Source organism: Physeter macrocephalus, chromosome 21 (assembly GCF_002837175.3).
Source record: "Physeter macrocephalus isolate SW-GA chromosome 21, ASM283717v5, whole genome shotgun sequence".
Classification (NCBI taxonomy): domain Eukaryota; kingdom Metazoa; phylum Chordata; class Mammalia; order Artiodactyla; family Physeteridae; genus Physeter; species Physeter macrocephalus.
This window is the reverse complement of record NC_041234.1, coordinates 32,419,714-32,439,760: the sequence shown is the minus strand read 5'-3', so window position 1 is coordinate 32,439,760 and position 20,047 is coordinate 32,419,714. Positions and strand designations below refer to the sequence as shown.

General features: G+C 44.4%; 2 protein-coding genes across 8 annotated transcripts in view; one reads left to right on the top strand and one right to left on the bottom strand.

The window, feature by feature from the left end:
• Positions 1-5,606: 5,606 nt before the first annotated feature.
• Positions 5,607-8,103, bottom strand: NDUFB11 (NADH:ubiquinone oxidoreductase subunit B11). The gene is made up of 3 exons (XM_007104162.4): positions 7,617-8,103; positions 5,988-6,118; positions 5,607-5,833 (listed from the first exon to the last, which is right to left on the bottom strand). Exons 1-3 carry the CDS (start codon positions 7,821-7,823, stop codon positions 5,707-5,709), a joined length of 465 nt encoding a protein of 154 aa, XP_007104224.1. The 5' UTR covers positions 7,824-8,103; the 3' UTR covers positions 5,607-5,706.
• A 266-nt stretch (positions 8,104-8,369) lies between these two features.
• Positions 8,370-20,047, top strand: part of RBM10 (RNA binding motif protein 10) — a 30,454-nt gene continuing 18,776 nt past the window's right edge. For 3 of the 7 annotated variants that reach the window (XM_028482684.2, XM_028482685.2, XM_007104168.4), the window contains exons 1-2: positions 8,370-8,663; positions 10,509-10,650. In XM_028482684.2, coding sequence (XP_028338485.1) covers positions 8,594-8,663; positions 10,509-10,650 — 212 coding nt within the window. In that variant the 5' untranslated portion in view covers positions 8,370-8,593. Of the gene's footprint in view, positions 8,664-10,508; positions 10,651-11,724; positions 11,801-20,047 lie in introns of all 7 variants that reach the window. The other 4 variants (XM_028482688.2, XM_055081871.1, XM_028482687.2 and 1 more) reach the window with 2 other exon arrangements.

The window sequence follows — 20,047 nt, the reverse complement described above, 5'->3', positions numbered from 1 at the left end:
ACACACACACACACACACACTCACTATACCCTTTCCTGCGTCATTTTTCTCCTTAACATTTATCACTATATTATACATTTTGCTTATTTATCTAGCAATTATTACCCCAAATTGTTATTTGGTTTTTTTGGTTTGTTTTTGTTTTTGTTTTTGCGGTACGCGGGCCTCTCACTGTTGTGGCCTCTCCCGTTGCGGAGCGCAGGCTCCGGACGTGCAGGCTCATGGGCCATAGCTCACGGGCCTAGCCGCTCCGCGGCATGTGGGATCTTCCTGGACCGGGGCACGAACCCGCGAACCCGCGTCCCCTGCATCGGCAGGCGGACTCTCAACCACTGCACCACCAGGGAAGCCCTGTTATTTGTTCTTTACATTTAATATCTGTGTCCTGCACTAGAAGTCAGCTGCAAGACGGCAAGGATTTTCACCTGTTTTATTTGCTGCTGTATCCCTTGTCACACAGTAGGCACTTGGTAATATTTGTGGAATGAATGAATGAACCCTTCCCTTGTGGAATGAAAGAATGAATAAGTGAGTGAATGAACCCTTCCAATGATGGCTGATTCCAGGCTGCCTTGCCTGGATCCTGATTGGCCCTGGATTCACCCCTCTGACTCCCATGCTTTTGACCGCAAGTGTATTGGCTCTGTTTACAAATGTTAATATTTAAAATCAGAATTATACCAATTCAGATTAATTTCTATTGAGGAAGTTTGCCCTGGAGTTAATTCTGAGCCAATGTAAATTCTTGTTCAATGCCGTACAGTGGCAAAGTTAACCCAAAGCCAATTTTGTCCATTTTCACTTTTCTGAAATTGTTTTCAGTGGGATGAATCATTTTCGGGTTAATCTTTACAGTGATAATTAGATCCACCCATCAATATTCTTATCTGTGTCATATTTCAGCAATAATAGCTTTGCCCCTGATATCTCCTTGCCCTCAGGCTGCTCCTTGAACAGCTCAGGCACATTCTTGCTTCAGGGACTGTACTGGTTGTTCCCTCTGCCAGAAATGCTCTTGCATCTGTAGTTCATCTCTCTCTTTCTTCACATGTTTTTCCTCAAAAAAAAAATCGCCTTTCATCAAGGCCTAAGCAGACGACCCTCTTCAAACACAATCTTCTTCCATCCTGCACTCCTGATCCCCCTTACTGCTGTTATTTTCTTTTTATTGAGATATAATTGATTTACAATGTTTCAGGTATACAGCAAAGTGATTCAGTTATATATATATACATATGTATACATATATATGTATGTATATATTTCAGATTCTTTTCCATTATAGGTTATTACAAGATATTGAATATAGTTCCCTGTGCTATACAGTAGGTCCTTGTTGTTTATCTATTTTATCTATTGTAGTGCATGTCTAATCCCAAACTCCTAATTTATCCCTCCCCTGCCTTTATGTTTAATTTAATGCATACTTATCACCTCCCAATACACAAATATAATGTAATTTATTGTCTTGTTTATTGTCTGTCTCCCTCTGCTAGAATAAAACTCCACAAGGGCAGGAAGTTTTGAATCTTTTGTTCCCGGCTGTATCCCCACTGCCTATAATAGTGCCTGGCACCCAGTAGGCACTCAATAAATATTTGTTGAATGAATAGCTCCTGTTCTTCTGAGCTTTATTTGTGGCAAGTTTTCACCAAGTCTAATATTTCAGGATTGCAGTTTGCAGGTTCATGTTTGGTTGAGAGCATTGGTTCTATTTTCCCTTAACACATTTTAAAGTTCATGGTTTTAGCTGTTGTCAGTTTGTTCTGCGGTGATTATGTCTATCAGTAATAGTCATTGTGAATCCGGTACGATATTTTGTTTTTATTTCCTGGGTAGTCCACGAGAAAAACTGTACGCAATCCCCTTAGACAGTCCAGAATTGTCTGGGATGGGCTTTGCTAAGCTGGGTTTTCAGTCAGCTTCTGGTCAACTTTGTGTAGTGTGTAAAATCTAAACTCCTTCCAACAAGGACCTGCTGTCTAGCACAGGAAACTGTATTCAATACCTTGTCGTAACGTATAATGGAAAAGAATCTGAAAATATATATAACTGAAATATATATAACTGGATCACTTTGCTGTACACCTGAAACTAACACAACATTGTAAATCAACTATACTTCAGTTTTTTAAAAAAATCTAAACTCCTTCTAACCATGGCCCATGGGGCCCTACAGATCTGGCCCATGACCATCTCTATAACCTCATCTCTAACCACTCTTTTGCTGGATGAGTCCAGTGATTCTAGTAAGCACAATATTCTAGCCACACTCGCTTTCTGGCAGAATTTATCTCATCTGTTGGTTTCCATGCTTGTTTATCCTGTCTCACCCACGGCCTTGAGGTAAAGTCCATGAGGACAGAGACTGTCTTAGTTTGGGTCCTTCCAGAAGCTGACCCTGAGACAAGGATTGAAGTCAAGTAGTTTATCTAGGATGTGATTCCAGGAAGCACCTGTCAGGCAGTGGGGAAGTGAGGAAGTGAGACAAAGAAGGGAGGGCAGCCGATGAAGAGTGTTGTTAAACGACTTAGTGCTTGTTCCCACTGCGGAGTTCTGGAGGCCAGTGGAGAACACACACCTCAGGGATGTCCTATCTGAGGGGCAAGGGGGCGGGGGTACTTATCTACCAGCTCTCGTCAGTCATTGGCTGAGGGCTGCTGCCAGGAGGTGTTCATTTCCTGGCCCCTGCAGCCTGCCAGGCCCAGAGGCAGAATGGCCTTATGCAGCTTGAGAGGAAGCCCTCCAGCCAAGAGATGCAGACCCTGGCAGTTGGCAGTTGGCCAGCGCACACCGGAGCAGTGAGGGAGCTGACAGTGTCTGCCACAGGGACTATGGTTAGGGAACTGACAGTGTCTGCCACAGGGACTGTGACTGTCTTGTTCACTGGGCCTTGCACATAGTACATGCTCTATTAGACTGAAAGATGAAGCTGGTTCGTACCTGTTATTTTGCCAGAGCAAAGCTGGGCCCCATACATCAAGGTTCAGATATCCTTGAGGCCAAACAGTACAGTGGAAACATTGAGTGTAAGGTCTCTGACCACTCACACTGGCCTCCACTCCCACCCTGGGAAATTCCTGAGGACAGGGATCCTGGTATCTGTCATGCCTGGCACTCTGTCAGGGCTTGACACATAGTAGGCACTCAACTCCCACCCCTTCATCCCAATGTGGTCCTTAAAATGTCAGTCAGTCACCAGAATGGCTACAATGAAAAAGATGGGGAGTGCTGAGTGATGCTGAGGATTCACCACGGGGGAAGTGTAGATTGGAGAATTGGCATGATTTACAAAGCTGATCATATGTCTACTCCCATGATTTAGCAATTCCATTCTTAGGTATATGCCCAAAAGAAATGAGTGCATATATCCATCAAAAGATATATACGAGAATGTTCACAGAAGAATTATTCTGAATAGCCCCAAATAGAAAACTACCCACATGCCCATCAACCCTGGAATAGATGAAGTGTGGTCTATTCATGGCAATGGAAGAGAATACAGCAGTGAGGATAGGCAAACTACTAGTTACATAACAACGTGGATCCATCTCGCAAACACCATGAGATTGAACGTTGCTAGAAGTCCAGAGAGTGATTACCCTTGGGGGAGGGGGGTGGACTTGAAGGGAGCTTCTGGCGTTTGTTTCACATTCTCTTTCCTGATCTGGGTGCTGGTCATATGGGTGTGTCTAGTTTGTAAGAAGTAAATGAGCTTTGTAAACTTACAGTGTGTACATTTTTCTGTATGTACATTTTAATTTAATGGTTTAAGAAGAGGTGGCCAGTGTGGCTGGGGCCCATGAAGGAGAGGAAAGGTTGCTGTCAGAAAGGGGGCAAGGACATGAATTTTAGGATTTGGTCTAAGTGCAGCTTCTTGTTTGACCAGAATGGAGGTTTCTTGAAAGCCTGAGAGCTTGATGAGGAGGCGGGGTGGGGGTGGGGGTTGGAGGGGGCGATCAGAAATGCTCTTCCTCAGGGGCTGTAAGCCTGAAGGGCATTGATAGTAGGGAATGGCACCTATACCAGAGGTAACAATACCAATGTGTTGCAGCACATACTGTGCCAATCCCTGCTCTACGTGAACAGATATACCCAAATACCTGCCCTCATGGAGCGTACATCCTGGTGGGGGTTAGTGGGGGGACATATTTTCTGGGCCAGGGGTAGCTATGGCTGCAACAGGCTGAGGTTTATTATGGGGGTATTCCCCCCATATACTCAGGTACTTGGTGGCTGGGATAACACGCCCCTTTCACTTCCACAGTCCCTGTAACTGTCGGCTGGAGAGTGGAGAGTGCTCCCTTTACACATTAGTGCTCTCTGCTTTGGAGCTGCCCTCGAGTTGGGAGACTGGCTCCACAAGGAAACATTCAGGGAGTGACACTGCTCACTTCCAGGAAGGTTCACCTGGACATCGCTCCCACCTTAGCCTCATACAAGTGAACTAGGACTCCTCCTGACTCAGAAGCTAGGGTTAGGGGCATCACCTGTAGTGGTGGGTCCATCAGGCCAGATGTTCTTCCGGTAACCAGTGACTGGGGGCTCCTGCACTCTCCGACACCCCAGGCAGGGACATGCACAGAGATGGTAGCAATGAGCATGTGATGTGGGAATCTGAAAGTGTGAGCTGTGGAAGGGGGCCACAGGGGAGAGGTGCCCATGGGGCACGAAGGGGAGCCCAGATGCCCAGAGTTAACGGGGATCTAGGAGAGACTCCCTGGAAAGAAACAAAGACAGAGACAGGGCAAGTGTCCAACTCCATCTGCCAGATCCAGATAGATGGAGACAGAGGGAGCCTGAGAATGAGCCCCTGACGCAAGGACATGGCCTATTCCCAGAGAAAAAGAATGGGGGATGGGGTGGGCAGTGGAGAGAGACTTCCTGCTCGAAAGAGAGACACAGAAAGACAGAGAGATAAGGGGGCAGGGAGAGAAACAGACATATATGCACACACACGGAGATGTGCATCTTGAGTTAGAGACCATCCAGATTGGGGCAGAGGGGAAGAGAGAGGCATCCAGACTCACAAAGACACAAGACAGAGGCAGAAACCCCAGGGTTGAGAGAAACAGAGAAGAAGGCAGGGAGGGAGACAAACACTCATCCTCAGCAATAGAAAAGCCCTGCTCTGACCCACCACCCTCAATCCCTGGTCACCCTGGCCCTTCTTCCAACATAGGCGGTCCCAGTGTGGTAGCTTTTTTCTAAATACGGCTGCCGTCAATTTCTTCTCATATGCTACACCTTGATCCAGAGAAGGCCTGAGCCACCCCATAAAAAGCCCAGGCTATTCTGCTGGAAAGAGAGGCCACATAGAAGACTCAAGTACCAAACATGGGAATACAGAAGCCATCTTGGATGTCCAGCCCAGTTGAGCCTCCAGATGATTCCAGCCCAAGCCACCCAAGACCCCAAGAAGGACCACCTAGTTGAGCCTGGTCAACCACAGGACCATGAAAGGTAATAGTAAATTGTCATTTTAAGCCACTGAGTTTTAGGGTGTTTGTCACATGGCAACAGATAACCAGAATACCCAGAAAAGGCTTTTAAAGCCTGACATCCCACTCCCACATCCCCCTTACAACAAAAGCAACACCAGCCAGTCACAGTTTCAGTCCCTTTAATTAGGTGCTCTGAAGAGAGGGCAGATGGCAGACAAGGGGTGGAGAAGGTGCTGCTTCTTAAGCCCCTTTCAGTAACCGGTTAGTCCTCATCCTCTGGCATCTGGATCTTGCTGGGGTCGAAGCAGTTGGAGTCCATGATGGGGAGGCCATTGGCCTCTCGGTATTTTACAAGCCTCTCAGCTTCCCGGCGGGCCCACTCCTGCATCCTGGAGGCAGCAGCGTGGGGGCAGACGTGAGGGAGCCTCAATGGACACCAATCCCCATCTTAGCTCCCCAGAGACAGGATTTCTAGCAGTCTCCTTCAATCTCCACCCCTGCTTCTGCCCCGACCCGTCCCACTCTCTTTGACACCCCATGCACCTGTAGTCAGGCAGATAAGCCACAAAGGTGCTGCCAAGGACCAAGATGATGGAGAAGCCAAAGAAGAAGATGACCCGCATGTTCCAGAGGTCCACAGCAGGGTCCCTGTCATAACCGTGGGAGTCTGGGTTCTATGGCAAAGAGAAGAAGAGGTCAATGAGGGCTTCCTGCTGCTCCACAAAGCCTTATGCTGGCGCTGCATAACCTGGTCTCCAATTTCACCTTGGACCAATCTCCCCTCCTTCCCTAAATTCCTCTCTATTCTTAGGACTTGTCAAGCTCCTTCCCACCACAGGGCCTTTGCACCTGCTGTTCCCTCCCCCTGGAAAGCCTTTCCCCCAGATCTAGTCGTGGCTGGATCTGTCTCCTCATTCAAGGTTTTGGCTTCATCATCACTCCCCTTAGGAGGCACTCCCTAGTCACCTTATCTATTAAGTTGAACTATAGAAAACTGCCATTTTTACAGATCAAAAATGGCTCAATCTATTAACTCCCTACCCCCAAGTCACTCTCCATCCTCTTACCTTGCTTAACTTTCTAGCATTTACTAGTTTACCAAAGTAGCATATCCTCCAAATCCTCTGATCACATCATCTTATATTATTGATTACATACTCTATATTACTGTTTTCTAACATTTTACATGTTTATTTTCAGTATTCTCCACTACCACGTAAGCTCTGTGAAAGCAAGGGCTTTATCTGATTTCCATACTGCTGAATCCCTAGCACCCTGAACTTAACCTGGCATTTCAGCAGGCCCTCAATACATAGTTACAGAATGAATGAATAAATGAATAAGCATCCTATATATCCCAGCCCCTCAACCAGAGATTAGTATTAATGAAGTACCTATTATATGCCAGGCCTCTTCACAAGCACAAACTGCACAATATCCCAGTGAAGTGGAAAGTGGCAAGAATAATTAACACCTTCTAATGCTGAGTACTTACTAAGTGCCACCTGCTGTTTTGAGCATTTTCACTCATTTAATTACACGAGGCAGGTGTACTGTAGTATTTTATTTTTTTAGAAGGTGTCCTAACACTTTCCCCATCTTACATAGAAATTGAGGCACCAAGGGGTTTAGCTACTTGCCCAAGGTCACTGCCTGTATTCCAACTCAGGCATTCTGATTTCAGTCTCTGATATCGGTAGAGCACAGCAGACCTGGCTCCACCACACATTCAGTTATGTGAGCTTGGACAAGTCACTTAACATATTTATGCTTCAGTTTCCTCATCTGTAGAATGGATACACTAATACTACCTACCTCGAAATAAGGTTGTTATGAGGATTAATGAGCTAACATATGTAAAGTGTTTCAAACACCTAAGCAAGCACTATATCAGTGTTTAGTATTACTGTTGTTATATTGCTTCAAATGTGTTTTGAGCACTGTCCACTTCAGGGTTGAAATCTGTCTGCAAAATAAGGCCAATCTCGCCTCTGGCCCTGAACCCGAAGGTGATCAGGGGACAAAGGAGGAAAACAAGCTAGGCAAAATTCCCAAATCTTCAAGGATTTCGCCAGCTGTGCAATCTTCAGCCGACTAAGACCGTCCTCTACGGCGCCCCATCCGCCGGTCCCCGACTGACCCTTCCTGCGTCCCGTTTCTCCTCCCTCTCACCTTCTCATAGAGGTTTTCGTCCTCGGGATCTGGGTCCTCCTGCCAGCGTAAAGTTGGTTCCGGCGGCCGCTTTCCCGCCACAGCGGACGGGGCGATCACAGCCCTGGAGGAGCTGGATTCCCAGCGAACACGGGCAGCCGGGAGCCCTCGCCTCGCCGCCACCGCCAAAAGGCGGCGGCCGCACAAACCTAACATCCCGGCCGCCATGACAGATCCTTCTGCAGTTTCTCGGGGGCGGGGACGGAAATGTGACTGCGCAGCTGCAGCTGGTCCGAGCGCGAGAATTGTCGCTCCGCCCCCGCCGCACTAAATAGGGCCCGAGTCGAGATTTTGTTTTTAGAAGGGCGAGGCGTCCTCTTTCCCTCCCTCTGTCATGGCCTCACGGAAGCAACCATCTTCTTATCCTCTCGATCAGGCTATGGAATTTCCGTGAAAATAAAGCGGTGGCACTTGCGTGCTTTCCGTTCCCAGCCAATCGCACAGAGAGCTCCCTCGCCCTCTGGCGAAAAGGGCGGAGCTTCCGTTGGCCTTTCATCTTAGAAGGAAGCCAAGCTTTCTTAAAAGCGCCTCGCTGGATTGGCCAATTGCTGCTCCTTTTCTCGCCTTGTGGGAGTACGCCTGGGGAGCAGGGAGGTGGCGTACGCTTGCCAATCAGAGCAAGCCGGGGCTGGCCGACGGCGGACGGCGACCAATAGACTGGGCAGGCCAGAGCGCGCTCCCTTAGTAGGTGGATGGTGGTCGAAGCGCCGGCTCCCTTCTTGTCGTCGCCATTTTGTGCTGGTGATCGCCGCCGGCTGGGAGTAGGCGGCAGTGGGTTTCCAGGGGAGGGTAACGCGCCTCGCGCTTCTCCCCTACCCCCCTCCTCCGCCCTTCCCCCCCTCCTCCGCCCTTCCGCCCCTAGCCTCGGACTTGGTAGCTGCGCGGATCGGCTCCGGCTGAGCTGGGAGAGTTGGAGGAGGTGGCGGCGGGCCGAGGTGATGTCCGAGAGCCCTCCCTTGACAGCCCGGGCCGAGAAGGTGAGCGTCGACGCTGGTCGTGGGGGCGGAGGTAAGGGGCCTGGGTGGGGGGGGGTGCGTAGAGGAGGCGGGAGGGCGGACTGCGGGCGGCGGGTCTGGGCTTCGCGAAGAACCGATCGATGCCTGCACGGTCTGAGCCGGGGAGGGGGTGTCTTTTTGTTTTTTGTTTTTCTCCTTTAGAGAGCAGAGGCGCGTGCGCGATTGGGACACTGGATGGGTGCACGCGGGTTGGGGGAAGGGAGGGACGAATGGGAGTGGGCTACTGTGGCTCACTGTGTCTGCGATGCCGAACTTTGTCCGTGGGAGGCGAGTGTCTGCGACTTTGCTTTTTATTCATAGAAGTGTGCTCTCGTGTGTGACTTTGGTACTTACCTACCCATGGGGAAGTGTTTTGTGGCTCTGGTCCTTATTCTTGGGTGGGGGAGGAGGGAGAACATCGGTATGACTCGGGTCTCTATCGGAGTGTGTGTCTCTAACCCTGGTCCTTATCCATGGGGAGGGGTCCTTATCCATAGAAAGTCTTCTTACGATTGGCCCTAATCCACTTACTGGGTGGGGGCGGGGAGTGCAAAGAACGTGTGTAAGACTTATTTCCCCTTCTTTTTTTTGCGGGGGGGTCCGTATCTGTTACTCTGACGCTCATCCTGTGAAAGGGGGCCTCAGTGTGTGATTATGGCCCGTGTTGATTGTGGATTCCTGTCTGTGATTTTGGCCCGTAGTTACTCGGGGCTTGAGTCTGTGACTTTGGTCCCTATCTCTTGTGGATACCAGTGTATGACTCTGGCCCCTTTGCCAGATCTACTGAGGGTTTTGTCTCTGGCTCTCATCCAGTGGGGCCCCTGGTTGTGATTCTAACTCTTACCCATCTGGGAGCAGGTAACTCTGGTTCCCTGTGGCTTGAAGAGGAAGAGAAAATTGGTGTGAGTGTATACAAGGAGGAAAGGTGTGGTGGCAACCTAGTGTTGGGCAGGTGCTTTTAACGCCTGACTTTGCCTGATTCTTGTTTAGAGGGTGGGGCCTGAAGATTCTGGGATACTTCGTGGTGACCCCTGGCCCGGTCACATGGCTCTCAGGCCTTCCTTCGTTCTCACCGCAGCCCTGAGGGTTGCGGGAAGGGACTGCCCTTCCATCCCAGCAGAGTAACAGTGGTTCAAAACAGGCTCCGAAAGGGCTCCTTATTACCTCTGAATAACTTGGGCCCAGTGCCCCGGGGAGGGAGCCGCCTTGGGGGACCTGGCTGTGCATAAGAGACAGGGCTCAGGGCTGAGCCAGTTGCCCTGTGAGGGCCAAAACTGTGTTGGCCCGGAGCCTAGGGAGGCGGCAGCTGTCTCATTGCCAAGTTACCCCTTCACCCCCTGAGCCTTTCGTGGTCTCCTGCTGTCTCATAGTGGGCAGCCAACATCTTCTTGGGAGGATGAAATGGCACCTGAGGGCTCATGGAAGAAGCCTGGTGGGTGCCTGGGACTCCCGTTGTGAAGTCTCGCCTCCATGCCTAATGTGCCTGATCTCAGACAAGTCATCCAGCACTTAGAGCCCCCCCTGGGCAGGTAGCTCTGGGCTTGACTTGTCTACCAGTCTCAGATGGCAAAGCCCTGATCATAGAATTGGTGGCACCACCGGGTCTCTCTGCAAGATGCTGTCTGCTGAAGGCCATGCTGTTTCTAGGGCGGCCGGCTCTAGCCTCACGTTTGTAGGGAAACGAAGCAGCAGGCCAGATAGGGACTGCCTTCCTGCTCTGGTCCACAGGAGCACCAGGAGTTGGGAAACAGCGTCGCTGGGCTCAGGGACAGCAGAAAGCCTTCACAATAAGCGTTTCTCAAGGAGGCCCTCTCTGCCCCAACTGCCTTGACCCCTTTCTTCCTTCTGCTCTCTCCAGAGTCCCTGCAGGAGGCATCACCCAGGCTGGCAGATCATGGTGGCAGCAGCGGGGGTGGCTGGGAAGTGAAACGGAGCCAGCGGCTGAGGAGGGGCCCCAGCAGCCCCCGCAGGCCCTATCAGGACATGGAGTATGAAAGACGGTGAGTTACCTGCTCCCACCTTTGCCAAGCAACCTAGGCTTGTCCCTGTGTGAGAGCTGATCCAGGCAAGTGCTAGGAGGGGGCTTTTGTGCAGAAAACAACAACAAAAAACAGCGTAGCAGATGATTGCTTTCTTTTCAGCAGACATTTGCTTGGCACTTGTGAGCCAGGACCTGTGCTAGGCTCTGGGAGTGCTTTGGTGAATTGAGACAAATAAGATTGTAGCCTTCTCCTTACTTAGGGTCTCAACAAGGGAGACCACACAGTTTACAGGTCATTACAAAACAGCTTGATAGGTGCCATATTTGGTTGCAGGGTGGGAAGGGATCAAGAGAAAGGGAGGAATGGAGACTGATGCCTAGGTTTCCAGTTTGGATGACCCAGGTAGGTATATGGTGCCATTCACCAAGGTGTGGACAGCCACTGCAGGAGGAGAGGCAGAGGTGCATGACTGCCCAGGCAGAGATGGGCCGTGGGTGGGTTGTAAGTGCTGTGGATTCTCAGGAGAGAGGTGTGGGCTGTAGCTTTGGGTTTGAGGGATGGAGAGGAGTGGTGCCTTCAGAGTCAGGAATTTGCCCAGAAAATGTATGGGGCAAGCCAGGTCAGATAGTATTACTCAGCACTGCATTTTTAAGATTTAGGATTCAGGGACAGGGTGGGCTGAAGTTGGTGTGATACTTGTCTTGGAATGGGACACTCTTATACAGTTATTTTTAAACTCTGGTACGAACAAGAAACAGTTGGGACACTTGGTGAAATACAGAGATCCTGGGCCATACCCTTACCATACTGGTGGATCACCTCGCTTGATTTTAACGAAGATGATTTATTCCTGACATTTAAAGATTGTATAGGAAAGTAGACCTAATTCTCCCAGAGAGCCTCTATTAAGAGTCAGTAGATTTATGAAAAGTCAGGGAGGAAATAATTTTTTTAATGTCTTAACAAAGGGTTTCTGCTACCACCACCTTTTCAAAAATATAGAATTATAATATTTTGTTTTCTGAAAAGTGATGAGCCCAGACTTGAGATGTGGTCATCCTCTAGTGTTATTCAGCCTTGACTTTCTTTCAGAATGTGTATTGAAAGGCATTCGATTTTGGATGGTATTCACTGGAAGAGCTCTGTGGCAGTTTCTGAGTTTGAGTAGGTAAGATACTTGCCTTAGACTTTATTACCAAATAAAGCCACTGGCTTTCTTTTAGCTTTTAAAGGACCTCAAGTGCAGAGGTTTGAGTTAATCATACTTTTCCAGTTCCAGGTACATTTCTATCATAGGTTGGTACAAGACCTTCTCTTGCCATATTTATTTTTTCCTTTTTTATTTCCAGTACCCATAGCTGTAGGCAGCTGCTCTGTTGTGTTTGAAACGTATCCTTCTAAAATATGTAGTGTTTCGAGTGTGTGTGTTTTCAATTTACACAAATGGCAGAGTATTACAGTCTTCATTCTGTTTCCTGGACTTTGTATTACTCAGCCCTGCATTTTTAAAATCTGTCTGTATTGCCATGTGTATGTTAGTGCTTTGCTTCTAGTTGGTCCCAAAGACACCGTGGCGTGTGCCTACTGCCTTTTACTTAATGATTCCCTCAAGGATGGATACCTGTTTTTAATTTTGGTGTGCTGAAATTCATCACTTTTTTGTCCTATAAGCTGTCCTTTCAGAATCTTCTCTAGTCCTATCTCTGGATCACAAAGATTGTTCTCACTCTATAGTTTTACCTTTTGCATTCACATCTTTAAATTCATCTAGAGGCCACTTTTGAATATGTTATAATGTAGGTTCTGGTTTTATTTCCCTCCACTATAGCTCCTACTTTGCTCTTATTTTTCAAAGTTGATTTAGTCATTTTGGAGCTTTATATAAAAAACTTATCAAGTCCTTCAAAAAGTTCAAGAATTTTGATTGAGATTGCATTGAATTTATGCATTAATTTGGGGAGAATTGTCAGCTTTGTAAGTAGTCATCTCATCATCTGAAACAGGTCACAAAGATCTATAAAATTCGTTTAAAGGACATAAAAATCTGAATAAACCAAAATACAGGTCTTTGGTATTCCTTTTTTTAAAACTGATGTATAGTTGATGTATAATATTATATAAGTTTCAGGTGTGCAGCACAGAGATACAGTTTTTAAAGATTATATATTCCTTTCATAGTTATTATAAAATACTGGCTATATTCCCTACGTTGTACAATATATCCTTATAGCTTATTTATTTTATACATAGTAGTTTGTACCTCTTAATGCCCTACCCCTATCTTGTCCCTCCCCCCTTCCTTTTCCCCACTGGTAACCATTAGTTCTCTAATCTGTGAATTTGTTTCTGTTTTGTTATATTCATTAGTTTGTTTTAAGTTTTAGATTCCACATATAAGTGATATACAGAATTTATCTTTCTCTGACTTACTTCATTTAGCATTAATACCCTCCAAGTCCATCCATGTTGTTGCAAATGGCAAAATTTCATTCTTTTTTATGGCTGAGTAGTATTCCGTTGTATATATGTACCACATCTTCTTTAGCCATTCATCTGTTGATGCACACTTAAGTTGCTTCCAAATCTTGGCAGTTGTAAATAATGCTGCTGTGAACATTGGGGTGCATGTATCTTTTTGAGTTAGTGTTTGCATTTTTTTCAGATATGTACCCAGGAGTGGACTGTTTTTAGTTTTCTGAGATGCTTTCATACTGTTTTCCACAGTCGCTGCACCAGTTTACATTCCCAACAACAGTGTACGAGGGTCCCCTTTTCTCCACATCCTCACCAACATTTGTTGTCTGTGTTCTTTTTGATGATAGCCATTCTGACAGGTGTGAGGTGATATCTCATTGTGGTTTTAATTTGCATTTCTCTGATGATTAACGATGTTGAACATCTTTTCATGTGCCTCTTGGCCATCTGTATGTCTTCTTTGGAAAAATGTCTATTCAGGTCTTCTGTCCATTTTTAAGTTGGGTTTGTTTGTTTCTGTTTGTTTGTTTGATATTGAGTTGTATGAGCTGTTTATATATTTTGGATATTAAGCCCTTATTGGTCATATCATTTGCAAATATTTTCTCCCATTCGGTCGGTTGTCTTACTTTGTTTTGTTGATGGTTTTCTTTGCTGTGCAAAAGCTTTTAAGTTTAATCTGGTCGTGTATTGTTTGTTGAAGTAATTCCTAGGTGCTTTAGTAGTTTTTATTCGCATCTTGTTTTTTTATTTTCCAAGCTGATATTTACTGGGGTAGAGGAACGCTGTTGGTTTTTGTAAGTTATCTTATCTCTGCTGTGTTCCACTGTTATTTCTACTCATTCATTGTTGACTTTGACGGTCTTTCTAAGTAGTTAGCCATGTTGTGTACAAACCAATCCTGGCTTTTCTTATTTCTTTTTCCTCACTTATAGCCCTGACCAGGACTTTTGATACCATGTTAAATAGTATCCGTGATGCTGATTAAGATTCATTTTAGTTAAGAATCACAAGTATAGATTCATTTTGGCAGGTTGTAACTGAAAATCCAAAGAATAATGGCTTAAACAATATAGTTTATTTTCTTTCCCATAAAGGACATCTGCAGACAGACAACCAATCCAGGCCTGATAGGCAGCCCCTTTTGCTTAGCCATCAAGTGTGATGTGTACTGTAGGCTTTTAGAATTTAGTCTTTAATAAATCAAGAAAATTCTCTAATTTTAGTTTGCTAAGACTGATCAGAAATGAGTATTGAACTTCATAATTACATGCTTTTTTTCCCTCCTTTTGTCCATCAACTTCATAAATTGCATTCAGTTGCATCCTTGATATTATTGAGGTATACCCTCCTTGATCGTGGTGTGTATGTGTATGTTTATAACTTCTCATTTTGAAAAAACTTCAGATTTACCAAAAAAAAAATTGCAAGTACAACGAACTCCCTTAATCCTCTACCCAGAACCACTAATTGTAAACATTTTGCCACGTTTGCTTTACCTACCTACAAGGAAGGAGTAGTCCTTCCTCCTTCCCCCTCTTTTTTTCTCCCCTCTCCCTTTTCTCCTCCCCTCTCCCTTCCCCTCTTCCTTCTCCCTTCCCTCTACCCCTCCTCCACTTTCTATACATAACATGTTTTTTTCTGACTCATTTGAGTTAGTGGCAGACATGACCAGTAAATACTACAGCATGTTCATCCCACTTTCTCTTTCATAATCACAGGATGCTTATCAATATCAAGAAATTTAACATTGATACAATACTTTTGTCTTAAAGTCTATATTCAGATGTCATCAGTTCTTCCAAAAATGTCTTTTATAGCTGTTTTTCCCTAATCCAGTATCCAATCCAAGATCACACATCACATTGAGCTACTTTGTTTTTTAGTCTCCTTTAATCTGGAATAGTTATTCAGTCTTTGTCTTTTACGAACTTGATATTTAAAGAGTACATGTCGGTTGTTTTGTAGATGTTTCTCAATTTGTGTTTTTCTAATGTTTACTCATGAATTTTTGGAAGAAAAATTATTTAAATAATGTGTATACTTTCAAAACACTGTTACATTTGATTAGATAATTGTTTTATTTAGGATATTTGCATCTGTGTCCATCAGTGATGGGGTCCTATAATTTCCTTTTCTGGTATTTATCTGGCATTGAATCAAGGTGGCCTCATGACATGAATTTGGCATCTTTTGCTATTTCTCTCTTTATTGGAGGAACTCATATAAGATTTATCTGTCCCTTGAAAGTTTGGTATAACTCACCTTTAAAGGGGCCTGGGTTTTTGATTATCATTTTGTCTACTTCTGCCAATTATGGCGTTTTATGTTTTCCAGAAATATACTCATTTTGTGGAGATCCTCTTATATTATGATTCAGTCCAGCTTCCTAGAAATGTATTATGAATGGGGACTACCTTTGGAAGGTATTTAGTCAAAGTGCTCTGTGGCCAATGAAAAGTATCCCTTACTATCCAAATCTTTTCCCTTCCTGAGTTTAGATAGCAAGAGTCCAGTATCCAAATTTATTTGGTTTAGATGCTGAGTGTCAGTTCAGGATTTCATCTGAACATTTATTCAACTCTATTCAGTTTTTTGGGGTTTTATTTATTTATTTATTTATTTATTTTGGCTGTGTTGGGTCTTCGTTGCTGCGCAGGGGCTTTCTCTAGTTGTGGCGAGCGGGGGCTACTCTTCATTGCGGTGTGCGGGATTCTCATTGCGGTGGCTTCTCTTGTTGAGGAGCACTGGCTCTAGGCGCGCGGGCTTCAGTAGCTGTGGCATGCGGGCTTAGTAGTTGTGGCGCGTAGGCTTAGTTGCTCTGCAGCATGTGGGATCTTCCTGGACCAGGGCTCGAAACCATGTCCCCTACATTGGCAGGTGGATTCTTAACCACTGCACCACCAGGGAAGTCCCCAAATCTGTTCAGTTCTTAGATTCTGATAACTAGAGTACAAATATCGAGGGATACCTACATTAAGCAACAATGAAAAACATTGTTCATATCAAAAACCTTAAAAATACTCATATCTCTCACACCAGCCACTTCTTGTCTAGGCATTTATCATTAAGGAAACAATTTGGGTTCTAAGCCAAGCTCACAAGGACAGAGACTTCATTTTGTTCACAGCAGTATCCTCAGCACCTAGAATAGTACCTGACACATAGCAAATGTTACATTACTATTTGTTGAATGAATAAATGAACAATTTTGAAAAATTGCAAACCAACTGAAATGTCTGGAAACATTTTATTTTTCCCATTTGTTAATTACCTTTTAGCTTTTTGGGGTTTTTCTAATATTTTATTATGAAATTTCAAGCATACAGCAAAGTTGAAAGAATTTTACAGTGAACACCTCTATATCCATCCACTGGATTCTACTATTAACATTTTACCATATTTGTTTTATCACATGTTTATTTGTTTATGGTATTTTTTATACTCTAGATACTTAAAATTTTTTATGAAGCCAGATTTATCATTTTTTTTAATTTTATGACTTCTGGGTTTTGCCTTACTTATAAAGGTCTTCCCCATTCTTGAGGTAATCAGTTTTTTCTTACATTTTCTTTCTAATATTTTTAAGGTGTCTATTCAGGGACTTAAATTTTTGACCATCTAGAATTTACTTGGTGTAAGAAATGAGGTAGATAAACAACTTTATTTTCTTAAAGGTCAACAAACTTTTTCTGTAAAGGACCTGATAGTAAATATTTTTTGGCATCGAAGACCATACAGTCTGTCACAACCAGTCTGCGGAAAGCAACCACAGACAATATGTAAATGAACGGGTATAGCTGTGTCCAAGAAAACTTTATTTAGGTGACTGAATTTGGCCCCCTGGCTGTGGTTTACCAATTCCTGAGCTAGACAGTTATCACACCTAGTATTTATTGACTAATCCATTTTCTCCTTGTTCATTTGAAATGCAACCTTTGGCTGATTCTAAATTTCTATATGTGTGTTTGTATACTATGAACTCTATTTGATTTTACCGATCTGTCCATTTGTGTTTCAATTGCTCCACCTTTTTAATATGTTTTAATATTTGGTGGGGTTCCTCTCTCCATCATTAGTCTTTTTCTTAAACAGAAGTTTCCTGACTCTAAGTTGTTTCTTGTCCTTCGCTGTTATAAACAGTGTTGCATTGAGAATACTGTTTCTGTATATGTGCAAGTGTATCAGTACATTAAATTCCCAGAAGGAGAATTGTGGGTCAGAGAGTATATAGATTTTTAGTTTACCAACTATTGACAAATTCCCATCCATGAGGATCGTTCCATTTTCACTCCTACTACCAATATGAGAGTTCCTATTTCCCATACAGCCTTGCCAACAGTTTGTTGTCAAACATTTGGACTTTTGCAGATTTGTTGAGTTAAAAACATTCAATCACAGATCTTCCTTACAGAAGAATTCCAAATAATATATGTAGATACTCCCCACTCTAGAAGGTAGAGCTTAATTTTCTTCCTCTTGAGTGTGGGCTGATCTTAGTGACTCGCTTCTAAAGAATAGAGTGTAAGGGAAAAAGAAACTTTACAGCGGAGAAACATGGCAGACCCCACCATAACCAGATGATCAACTTCAGCGTCACCAGTGGTAAGTCACGTTGATAGCATGCCCCTGAGATCTGATGTGATCAGAAGGGCACCTCTATTGTATTCTTCAAAAAACCATAACCTCAAGTCTAATCACAACAACACATCAGATAAACCCAAGTTGAGGTACATTCTATAAAAACCTGACCAGTATGCTTCAAAATTGTGTCAAGGTCATAAAAAAACAAGGCAAGACTGAGAAACTTTCACAGGCCAGAGGAGACTAAGGGGCCATGATGACTAAATGCAATGTGGTATCTTGGATTAGATCCTGGAACAGAAAGGGGATAGTAGTGGAAAAACTGGTGAAATGCTAATGAAGTCTACAGTTTAGTTAACTTTTTAGTTCTGGCAAATGTACCATGGTTCTCTTCACATTAGGAGAAACTGGGTGAAAGGTATATGAGAATTGTATTATCTTCGAACTTTTCTGTAAATCTAAAATTATCATTTCTTAAAAATAAGTTTGACTATCAAATTAGAAACTTTTATACATCAAAGAATGCTATTCAAAAGAATGAAAAGACATCCCACAGAACGGGGGAATGTGTTTGCAAATCATGTATCTGATGAGGGATTAACACCCAGGATGTATAAAGAACTCCTACAAGAGCAAGAGAAAAACCTAATTCAAAAATGGGCAAAAGACTTGAATAGACATTTCTCCAAAGAAGGTGTATAATTGGCCAATAAGCACATGAAAAATGCAAAATAACAAGTGTTAATGAGGATGTGGAGAAATTGGAAGCTTTGTGCATTGCTGATAGGAATGTATAATGGTACAGCTGCTATGGAGCACTGTTTGGCAGTTCCTCAAAAAATCAGTTACCATAGGATTCAGCAATTCCACTCCTGGGTGTGTACCCAAAAGAACTGAAAGTAGGGACTCAAACAGATACTTGTACACCAGTGTTCATAGCAGCATTATTCACAATATCCAAAACAACCAGTAGGTTGGAAACAACCCAGGTGTCCATCAGCAGATGTGGTATATACCATACATACATATATGGCCATAAAAAGAAATGAAATTCTGATGCATTCTGTAACATGAACCTTGAAAACATTCTGCTAAGTGAGATAAGCCAGACACAAAGGGACAAATGTTATATGAGTCCACGTATATGAGGTACCTAGAATAGGCAAACTCATAGAGACAGAAAGTAGAGTAGAGGTTGCCAGGTGGTGTGGGGAATTATTGTTTAATTAGAGTACAGAGTTTCTGTTTGGGGTGATGAAAAGGTTCTAGAAATAGATAGTGGTGATGACTGTACAACATTTTGAGTGTACTTTGTGCCACTGAGTTGTACACTTTAAAATGGTAAAGTCCTTGGGCTTCCCTGGTGGCACAGTGGTAAGAATCCGCCTGCCAATGCAGGGGACACGGGTTCGAGCCCTGGTCCGGGAAGGTCCCACATGCCGCGGAGCAACTAAGCCCGTGCACCACAACTACTGAGCCTGCGCTCTAGAACCCACGTGCCACATCTACTGAAGTCCACGCACTCTAGAGCCTGCGCTCCGCTACAAGAGAAGCCCGTGCACCGCAACGAAGAGTAGCCCCCACTCGCCACAACTAGAGAAAGCCCGCGTGCAGCAACGAAGACCCAACACAGCCAAAAATAGTAAATAAATAAAAATTAAAAAATTTATTTTAAAAAAAGGTAAAGTTCTTGTTATATATATTTTATCACAATAAAAATGATTTAGGAAAAATATACAAAAATAAATTTTAAGTGTTATAAAAATGACCTATCCAGTATAGTTTTAATTTTCATCTTTCATTATGAGTGAGATAGAGCATCTTTTCAAATATAAACCATCTGTACAGTTGACCCTTGAACAACACAGGTTTGAACTGCATAGGTCCACTGATACACAGATTCTTTTCAATAGTAAATACTACAATGCTACAGGATCCATGGTTGGTTGAATTTGAGCATGTGGAGGAACCACAGATACAGAGACCTGACTATAAGTTATACTCGGATTTTCAACTGAGCAGAGGGTCGGTGCCCCTAACCCCCGCATTGTTCAAGGGTCAACTGTATTATTTTCTGTGAATTCAGTTCCCTTTTTCTTTTTCCCTTATCTTTTCCCTGTTTATTGTTTGTCTTGACTTGGCTTGTGATGGTTTTTGTTTTTTCCAAGCAGAAATGTTTTATTTTTATGTAGTCAGATTTAATAGTCTTGGGCTTCCCTGGTGGCGCAGTGGTTGAGAGTCCGCCTGCCGATGCAGGGGACGCGAGTTCGTGCCCCGGTCCGGGAAGATCCCACGTGCCGCGGAGCGGCTAGGCCCGTGAGCCGTGGCCGCTGAGCCTGCACGTCCGGAGCCTGTG

What these genes read in the sequence shown, in the direction of transcription:
- NDUFB11 (XM_007104162.4), bottom strand. Translation starts at nt 7,823, where the DNA reads ATGGCGGCCGGGATGTTAGGTTTGTGCGGCCGCCGCCTTTTGGCGGTG. An exon ending in ACGAAAACCTCTATGAGAAG is followed by an intron (nt 6,119 to 7,616) that starts GTGAGAGGGAGG and finishes TCTTTGCCATAG; the next exon opens with AACCCAGACTCCCACGGTTA. An exon ending in GCTTATCTGCCTGACTACAG is followed by an intron (nt 5,834 to 5,987) that starts GTGCATGGGGTG and finishes TGCTGCCTCCAG; the next exon opens with GATGCAGGAGTGGGCCCGCC.